The 10,532-nt window shown below is 42.9% G+C and overlaps 1 protein-coding gene across 1 annotated transcript in view; it reads left to right on the plus strand.

The window, feature by feature from the left end:
- Arsb (arylsulfatase B) overlaps positions 1–10,532 on the plus strand; it is a 165,011-nt gene that overhangs the window by 9,333 nt on the left and 145,146 nt on the right. Inside the window, exon 2 of the mRNA XM_021180617.2 lies at positions 10,313–10,499. Within this exon, the coding sequence (XP_021036276.1) occupies positions 10,313–10,499 (187 nt within the window). The remainder of the gene's footprint in view (positions 1–10,312; positions 10,500–10,532) is intronic.

Consider the following 10,532-nt stretch of genomic DNA (forward strand, 5'->3'; position numbering starts at 1 on the left):
TATAGTGGATTACGTTGATGGATTTCCTTATATTAAACCATCCCTGCATCCCTGGAATGAAGCCTACTTGATCATGATGGATGATCATGATGGATGATCATGATGGATGATCATGATGGATGATCATGATGGATGATCATTTTGATGTGTACTTGGATTTGGTAGCGAGAATTTTATTGAGTATTTTTGCATAAATATTCATAAGAAAAATTGGTTTGAAGTTCTCTTTCTTTGTTGGGTCTTTGTGTGGTTTAGGTATCAGAGTAATTGTGGCTTCATAGAATGAATTGGGTAGAGTACGTTCTGTATCTATTTTGTGGAATAGTTTGAGGAGAATTGGAATTAGGTCTTCTTTGAAGTTCTGATAGAACTCTGCACTAAACCTATCTGGTCCTGGGCTTTTTTTGGTTGGGAGACTATTAATGAGTGCTTCTATTTCTTTAGGGGATATGGGACTGTTTAGATCATTAATCTGATCTGATTTAATTTTGGCACCTAGTATCTGTCTAGAAATTTGTCCATTTCATCCAGGTTTTCTAGTTTTGTTGAGTATAGCCTTTTGTAGTAGGATATGATGATGTTTTGGATTTCCTCAGGTTCTGTTGTTATGTCTCCTTTTTCACTTCTGATTTTGTTAATTAGGATACTGTCCCTGTGCCCTCTAGTTAGTCTGGCTAAGGGTTTATCTATCTCGTTGAACCAGCTCCTGGTTTGGTTGATTCTTTGAATAGTTCTTTTTGTTTCCACTTGGTTGAAAATCTAAAAATTTTAACACATTTTAGTTATGTGTCTGTGCATGCATAGCTGCACATGAGTGCAGTGCCAGAATAGGGCACGAGATCCCCAGGAAGTGGAGTTACAGAAGGTTGTGAGCTGCTATGAGTGTGCTGGGAACCAAACCCAGGTTCTCTGCAAGGGCAACCCGTGCTCTTAACCACTGGGCCATCTCTTTGGCCTCCCTTGCCCAAATCTAGTCATGTTGCTTGTCTTTTTAATGCTGGTCCTTGTTCCTTGTGTGTTTTGGATAGTGAACCTTAACCAGATGGTTGTTCATTACTATCTTGATAGTATCCTTTGATATGCAACAAGCTTTGGATTTTATGTAATATAATTAATTTGTTTGGTGGTTTATGGTTTTGGTATAACATATAAAAATCAGTGTCTAATATTACATGTATTAGTCTCTATATTTTCTTCTGGGAGTTTTATAGTTTTTACCCTTACATTGAAATCTGTACTTATTCTGAGCTTGTTTAATGTGTGGAGACATGTGGACAGTCTAGTGCTACTTGTAGATGAATGTGTGTTTCTCCTTTATCTCTTCATCCAGAGTCATCAATCCATTGACCATGCACTCTCAGTTTTTTCCCATCAATCTACACATTTATCATGATGCTAGGATGTCACGGTCTTGATCACTGTAGCTGTATACTAGGTTCCAGAATAAGGGAGTATTAATTTTGTCCCCTTTATTTTCCCTGAAAGGCTGTTTTAATGATTGGGAGCCCCCTTGATCTCTACATGGATTTTAGGATCAACTTGTCTACTTCAGGGGCGGGGAGAGACACAGATTTTTGACAGAGATTGTACTGATCTGCAGAACCACTGGAAAGTATTCCAGCCTTAACAATGGAACCTTTCAACCCTGGGACTGCGCCCTCTTCCTGACATTTCAGGCATCTTTATATGCACATCAGCTATTCTTGTGGGACTTGGAGTGTGTGTGTGTGTGTGTGTGTATGTGTGTATATATATGTGTGTGTGTGCGTATGTATGTGTTTATACATGTGTGTGTGTGAGACTGTGTGTATGTATGTGTATGTCTGAATGTGTGACTGTGTGTGGGTTTGTGTGTATGTGTCTCTGTGTGTGTATGTGGTGTGTGTGGGTTTGTGTGTGTATGAGTCTGTGTGTCTTGTCTGTGTGTGGGTTTGTGTGTATGTGTCTCTGTGTGTGTATGTGGTGTGTATGTTTGTGTGTGTATGTGCATATGTGCATATGTGTATGTGTGGTGTGTGTATGTGTCTATGTGTGTGTATGTGTGTGTGATCTTAAAGTTTCCTGGATTAGCACTTTTCTTGCTTGCTTCTTTCATAGTATTTCCTCTCCTCTTTGCTCAGGCTAGAACCTTTAGTGTACATTGAGTGGTGTTTGTCTTGTTCAAACTTGTGGTCCATCACCATGAAATTTGATGTGTATTCAATCCTTTGTTTAACTGGTGTCTGTGGAGCACTGTTGAGCCAGGTGCTGTGCACGACTGTCGGGGTCTCCAGGTGCTTTAGTCTGGCGGAGGTGAGGTCAGGAGCGACTGAGAGGGAGTAAAATAGGGCACGTAAGTAGTGCACATAAATAGTGCACATAAGTGAGGAAGGAAGGAAGCAAGCTTAAGGGCATAGCAATAAGGGTTGAAAATAGAGTGGGTGCAGTAGGGACACTGAGAATGTCCCCAAAGAGGCAAGAGTGACAGAGGCCTCCTCAATGCCACAGTCAAGGTCCTGCAAAGAGTCTAACAAGCTATGGGAGGAACAAGGGAAACTGGCCCCCGAGGCTGGATTCAGCTCATTCTAAGACTGAGAAGGTGGTGGTAGGAACTGAGGGGGATGAAGGGCCAGGCAGGGGCACAAAGGAAGGCTAAGTCTCCCTGGGCCTAATGTTTCCTCTTCAAGATAAAAATGTTAAGCCTTGTGGCTCATGCCTTTTAATCCCAGCACTTGGGAGGCAGAGGCAGGTGGATTTCTGAGTTCTTGGCCAGCCTGGTCTACAAAGTGAGTTCCAGGACAGCCAGAGCTATACAGAGAAACCCTGTCTGGAAAAACAAAAATAACCAAAAAAAAAAAAAGAAAAAAAGTTAAGCCTTCAACTCTGGTTGTTTCTGTTTCCATAGTACTGTTATACTTTGGATATTATATCCTAAAGAATGTATCCAGTTTAACACTGTTTTACACAAGTTTATTTCAAGGAGCTATAATCAACTTCCATGTGGCATCCTTTGTCTTGCTGTATAGCCTTGGATGGCCTGGAACTCATTATGTATCCCTGGCTGGCCTTGAACTCACAGATCTGGGGTCTCTGTCTCAAGATTGCTGGGATTAAAGGCTGTATTGCCACAGCTCAGTATTCTTATTTTAAAAAAATGTGTCTTGGAAATGTGGACAGAAGTTCCTAATGTAAGGACTGTCTTTCCTGTCCCTCTCTTCTTCCATGAGGCAGCACCTCTTTATTAGTTTCTTAGTGATGTCATAGGGAATATTATTTTATATTCATTTGTCCTTGGTTCAAACTTTTCATCTTTCTTAATAGAATTTCTAGACTGTTTTAGTTCAAACAAATAACTTGAAAATTTTCAAATTCTAACAATTTGACTCGACTCACTGTACAATATTCATTACATGTCTGCATTCCCAGTACATTTTTTTACATTTAAATTTTATTTTATGTTTTACATGTATGAGAGTTTTGTCTGCAAATATGTTATGTGCCAAGTTTATGTTTGGTGCCTGTGGAGGCAGAAGACAGCATCATATCCTCTGGAACTGGAGTTGTAGATGGTTATGAGCCATGTGGGGACTGGGAACTGAACCTGGGTTCTTTGGATAAGCAACCAGTGCTCATAACCACTGAGCCACCCCTCTAGGATCCAATATATACATATATGTATATGTATATATATGTGTGTGTATGTATGTATATATATATGTGTATATATATATATACATATATATATACACTTTAAAAAGTTGATTCATTTTATTTTATGTGTACAAATGTTCTACCTGGGTGTGAGGACACTGCTGGTAACCCCAGCTCTTGAGAGGCTGAGGCAGAGGGACCATGAGTTTGAGTCAGGTACATAGAGAGTACAAGGCCAGCCTGACTACAAAGACTTGTAGCAAGTAGCAAGCAAGTAAGCAAGCAAACAAGGACTTGAGATGTAGCTCAATGGTAGAGTCCTTGCTTTTTTCTTAAAGATATTTTTGGAAAGGCCAGGTGTGTTGGTGCACACCTTTAATCTTTGCGAGTTTGAGGCCAGCCTAGTCTGCAGCTAGGCCTACGTAGGGAGACCTTCTCTCTCTCTCTCCTCTCTCTCTCTCTCTCTCTCTCTCTCTCTCTCACACACACACACACACACAAAGGACCAAAGAAAGAAGAAAGATGAAAGGGTAATAAAATTTGTAGGTCTTTGTGAAAACACTAAGCAACTCTTTTTAGTCCCCCCATGGGGACTGAGGAGGTCACTCAACACCAGAATTCTATAAACCTTGGCAGAGAAGACAGACAATGAAAGATGATGCTGGCTTTCCTTCCTAAGGGACCTCAGCCACATTTTTCTTAATCATATTGATAAATAGACCAGCCACTTTCAGGGCCTTTCACTCACCCCTGAGGCAGAACCTTGAGCAGGAAATATGGGGGAGGAAGAAGCTGTGAAGTTCAGGGCAGAATATTCTTGACTTGTGCTTCAAGTATATGTACCTCTAGACTGTCAGGAGACATGTGCAGAGGAAGGGGGCCTCTGGCCAGGATGCTTCTTCGAACTATGGAATCACTAGCTGCTGTTCCTGCTTGTCCTCAGCCTCTGGCCTGGTCCCCACCAACCTTGGTAGACTCTAGTCATTGAATTGGGTTAAACAGAGGAGGATCTGGGAGAAAGTGGGAAGAGAGGAAAGCTTCAGGCAAGGCCATGTGATGCTGTTGGAAAAGTCACAGGGTCTTCTGGCTCAAGTGTGCAAGGAAGAAGAGGTCAGAGCAGCATGGAAGACATGCAGCCAGGAAGACATCCTGTGGTCTGTGCTATTGTGATACCGCCTATGCTACATCACTGTGCTCATCTAAGGTGGGGACACAGGATGTATCAGGCTTAGAAGAGCAGCAGGGGGCAGCAGTCAAGCATGTGTCTCCAACACAAGGTCCTTGCCACCAAGCCTGCTAATCTGAGCTCAGTCCTTAGACTGGACATGGTGGGAGGAGAGCGCCAACTTCTGCAAGGTGTCCTCTGATCTCCACATGTGTGAAATGGTGCACACATGTCCACACACAAACACATGCATATACATACCCACTCTCATACATACAAATACATACATACACCACACACACACACACACACACACACACACACAATGTAATAATTTCTAATTGAAAAAAATCTGTTTATACACTGTTGCTTTCTGATCATTACCATCATCATTGACTTTGCTTCTTTAATCGTATCACTTTACTAAAAATTCTGTTTTCAGATTTCTTTATATTTTTTTCTTAATCAATCTCTATTGGATTCATAATTTAGACAGAGGAAGTGATGGAAACCATTTCTGCCTTGTTCATTCTTTTTACAAACAACATCGCTTTGTGGGGTTAGTCACAGGCCCACACTCTTTACTAATCAACACCAAAATAAATAGGCCCTTAAAACTGTCAGTGGTATGGGCCAGTTGTGAAGCCGGGGCACAGAGGGGCCAAGCCAGATGGCCAGGCCAGGCTCCTAAGACACAATGTGTGTTCTGTAGCTCTTGGCTACAGCACCCTGGGCAGCTGAGTGCTGTCAGAAAGCTTCATGCGGGAGGGAACAGATTGCCCACTCTCTATTTGTTCTGTGGGCATCTCCAGGAATAAACTGTAGGATGGTACAAGGGTTTTCTGACCCTGACTGAACCTACTGGAGACTGGCAAAAACACAGGCTGGGAGTTCTGAACCCCCTGGCTGGTCACTGCCACATCCTGTGACTGTGTTCTAGTCCAGAAACTTCCTTTCAGGCTCTCTGCCTGGTGTGTAAAGTACAGGGGCAGGTCTGTTCACTTCTCTGAACTTGCCAGTGCTGTAGCTAGCAGGTGCTGTCTCACAAACATGGGTTCATGTTGCATGGAGGTTATGTGTTCAACTTGCATAGGGATGGTAGACCAGATGGAGCTTCCCTCCTGCTCCACTAGGTGTTTTCCCACCACTGCGTAGGGTGAGAGAGAAATGGCATCCACTACCAAGTATGATTCAGTGGTTCATTGAGCCCCTGGTAGAGCCTTTAAGAGTGGCTAGAATGTGTAGAGTGTGATGTCCTGAGCTCCTGAGACACTGTTTTAGTCAGGATTCCTATCACTGTGATGAGACCTCATGACCAAAAAGCAATTTAGAGAGGAAAGGGTTTATTTGGCTTACACAGACACATCATAGTCCATTATTGAAGGGAATCAGAACAGGAATTCAAACAGGACAGGAACCTGGAAGCAGGGGCTGATGCAGAGGTCATGGAGGGGTACCGCTTGCTGGCTTGCTCTCATGACTTGCTCAGCCTACTTTCTTATAGAACCCAGGACCACTAGCCCAGTGATCATACCACTCACAGTGGGCTGGGCCCTTTCCCCATCAATCACTAAGAAAGTGCCTTAAAGGCTTATCCACAGCCTTATCTTATGAAGGCATTTTCTCAGTTGAGGTTCCATCCTCTTAGATTACTTTAGCTTGTGCCAAATTGACATAAAACTAGCCAGCACAGACACATAGTCAGTCAGTGTGCTGCATGGGCCTGTGAGAGGGGAAGAGAAGAGCCTCTGACCTTAGAGCCATCGTCTTCTCCATCACAGGAGGAGGTGGTAACGATTTGGTTTTCTTTTTCTCTTTTAAACTAATGAGACTGTATTGCAACCATCTTCTAGGTCTTTAGAGGAAAGACTAAAGATTTCTCAGTCACTTATCTCACTGAAAGCGAGATGCCCCCTGGGGTTTGGAGACCTTTGCCATCAGAGGGGCAAATCTTCAATGGTCAAGTGCAAACTTTGGAGGGAGGTGTTTTTGCAAGAGGATTTGTTTTGATGAAGAAGAGACAACCACACAAAACAGATTGAGTGGTAGCCCCAATGGACTTTGATAGATCACAGCTATGCCTTTTCTATTTACACCTTCTCTCTGGGTATTGACGATGAGTTTTGGATGGACTTGTAGATTTTTCTTGTGGTTAGATAGCTGCCCTTCCTTCTTTGATTTGCATTTGTACCCCACGACAGCCCATCCCACACACTGTGGGGGTGACCCCAGAGTTCTCTGCTGGAGTGGAATAAGCTTGGCACTTGCCTGTTTACTGCATCTCAACACATTAGAGCTTCCTGGCTTCAAATAGTGTTTGAACAGACCAAAAACACATTTTTGGCTGTCATCCAGAGTTTGGCTTCTGCTTCCCAATAAATGCCATAAAAACGTTCTGTCCAATAAATTCTCAGGAACTAAAAAGAACAAATCTCCTGTTTTGTATGATCGGAGAGAATGGAGACAGGTTTCAGCTGACCCCCTGGCGTGCTGCCCGTGGCACAGGAAAACCGAATCGCACAGTATCTCTTGGCAGTGCTTTCTAGTGATCAGAGGTAATTCTCTGCACGTGATAGATGAGCCCTCCACATGAGCTTTGCATGTTTATATCCACTGGTGCCTTTGGGTTCCATGAAATATTACCTTTATATCCTTCTCAATTGTATATTAGTATATGTTAAAAGTGTTTGAGCCTTGGCTCAATTTTTTTGTTGTTGTTTAGTAAGCTTGTAGTGCTAGCAATGGAAAGAATTCCTCTTTGTGTGTATGAACGTGCTTGTATGTGTGTGCCCGTGTGTCTATGCATGTGTGTATATGTGAGTGCAGAGGGACTACCTTTTCCCTAGAAATGATAAAATCCCTCCCATTCAGAGATGCGTCTAGAAAGAGATGGTATATTCAAATTAGACTATTCAGATTAGAGTATTCAAATCAGAGTATATTAGAGAGGGTTCATTTGCAAAGGTGACTTTATTTCAGAAGATGTGAATGTGAGCAGGGGCAGAAAGCGTAGTGGAGAGGAACAGCGGAGCGGTTACCACCCCTAGACCAGTAAGGGGGGATGGAAGGGATAAGATGACCTAGAAGGCAGAGGCATGTGGGGATGCAGCCTTCAAAGTGGCTGTCAGAACAGACACATGTGTGTCCAGGCTGAAGCAACTCCACCCCAGGGCTGCTCATTCTCTCCCATCTCTCTTCTCTCTGGTGAGTGATTCCCCACTGACTGAGCTCAATTCAAGCCAGAGTTAGGTCAACAGGATCTTTGTGTTGGCTTCCAGAGACAGAACATGAACCTAGGAAGGTGGCTAGAAGGTCTCTGGGACATCCCCACTGTGTGCCCAGTTAGTGCTGAGAGAGGAGTCTCTACAGAAGTGGACTTTTATTGTAAACAGCTTCATTGACATGACTAAGACGTAATAAACTGCACAGACTCTAAGCATGGAAGTTGATCCACTTTGATGTGTAACTGTACCTGTGAGACCATAGTAGTGAGTTTATCACACTTTAGCATTTAAGGCAGCCCATGGGGTTCTTCTGCAGTCATTGCATCACTGCATCATGGGCACACCCTCCCCCCACATTGATATGATTCAAAAATAATGAAAATTAAACAAAACTGAGCCAAATGCAAGTCTGTGAGTCTATGTGGTTTGACTAGTCAGCAATTTAAGTTTGAGAAAACCAGTGCTAACTGTGCATTTAGTTAGTTCCAGTGGAACTGTAGATTTGAAGTTCCAGTGTACACTGTATTTGATAGTCATATACAAAACACATACTGGGAAGTGGCTCAAAAGGGTGAGAGATCTCTGGAAGGCTGTGGTCTCCGAGGAAGCAGAGCATTGGGAGGGATGATGATGATGGTGAAGCTTGGTGGCTAGCTTGATATACTGGAGAAGAGGGAACCTCAGCTGACTAATTGCCTCCACTGGCCTGTGGGGGCATTTTCTTGATTGCTAATTGGACCTTCTGTAGGCAGTGCCATCCTTAGACAGGTGGCCCTAGACCTCTTTAAGAAAGGTAGTTGAACAAGCCTGAGAAAGCAGTCAGGAAGTGGTGTTCGTCTGTGGCCTCTGCTTCCGTTCCTGCCTCTAACTCCTGTCTCAGCACCACTCTGGGACAGACTACAGTCAGTCTGTGAGCAAAATAAACTATTTTCTCCAACATGTTGGTTTGGTCGGTGTTTTCTCTTGTCATCAGAGAAGCACGGGAGGGGAGTTGTGTTATCGATAGCTGCTCACAGCTGTTACTGTGCGCATTGTTGAATATTTAATATGTATTTGACACTCTATATCACTTCACTAACCCTGCACAAACCAGAGGAAGTCAATACAGATGAAGCCTTACAATATAGCCTTACAAATATCTAGACAAAATGACTCACGGAAGCTGCTGTGTTACTGTCTAAGGGTCATAAGGCTCATAAGTGATAGAGCCACAGTGGAGTTGGACTCCTGCATTGTATTATGCAGCACATTTAAGGAATTATTAGCAGCAAGTTGCCTGATACCCACCCTCAGTGGACCAGGGTGCTGGAGTCCTGCCTGGATTGGGAACTGGCACCCACGGCCTTCACTGTCCTCAGAGTCCTGTGTATCCAAGGCAGCGAGCAGTTCTTAACCTGTGGGTTGTGACCCCTGTGGGAATTGAACAGACCTTTCACAGGGGTTGCATATCAGATACCCTGCATATCAGAGATTTGTATTATGTTTCATGACTGTAGAAAACAGTTATAAAGTAGCAAGAAAAATTATTTTATGGTTGTGGTCACTACAACATGAGCTGTATTAAGGGGTTGCAGAATTAGGCCAGTTGAGAACCAGTGGTCTAAGGAAATCAGAATCGCCTATTGTAGGGGAAGATTACTTCATAAAATGGGTATGGTAGCGTCTTAAAGATAACCATAATTTCAGTTTGTAGAGGGATTTATTAGAAGTATATTTCCATTAAAATTCAAAGAACTTGTAAAATTATAGAGATTACATTTTACTATTCTAAAATTCAACAAGTCTTTGTCTTCTAATGTCAGATACTGTGTGGATCCTGTGATCTAGAAATGCTTTTGTGAGCCACTCCCAAGCACTGGTCAGCGGAATGCTTTTTAGAAAAGACTGGTGTCTTTTCAGATTATGGTTTAGGTAAAGTTGAGTAAGAAACACACTTTCGTCGTACTGTTAAATAAGACTTTCCAAAAAACTACCAAGTCCTCAAAGAATAGAGATGTTTCTTCTAACAGATTTCAACTTTTACATGCAGTAGGTTTGGAATCCTTTCCTTTGATAAAATAAATTATTGGTTCCTGGTGTAGTGTTTGATAAATATTTGTTGAAAATATTGGTTTATTGAAATGGTTTTATTCATACGTTCAAATTCGATTTGTGTCACTGAGGAATCTGCTTTTCAGATGCGCCTGCGCATCCAGACCCGCAGCTCTGTCCGGTGACATAGGCGGCTGCTTTATTTTCTCCTTCGTGCTATGTCACGGGCACTAATCCCCAGTTTTGTTTTTATCTCTTTAAGATCCATTTGGGCTTACAGCATTACCTCATCATGACCTGTCAGCCCAGCTGTGTTCCCCTAGACGAAAAACTCCTGCCCCAGCTTTTAAAGGAAGCAGGCTATGCGACGCACATGGTTGGGAAATGGCACCTGGGGATGTACCGGAAAGAATGTCTGCCGACACGCCGAGGATTCGATACCTACTTCGGTAATGGACATGCACACATTTCTTTCTTTCTTT

Source organism: Mus caroli, chromosome 13 (assembly GCF_900094665.2).
Source record: "Mus caroli chromosome 13, CAROLI_EIJ_v1.1, whole genome shotgun sequence".
Taxonomy (NCBI): Eukaryota; Metazoa; Chordata; class Mammalia; order Rodentia; family Muridae; genus Mus; species Mus caroli.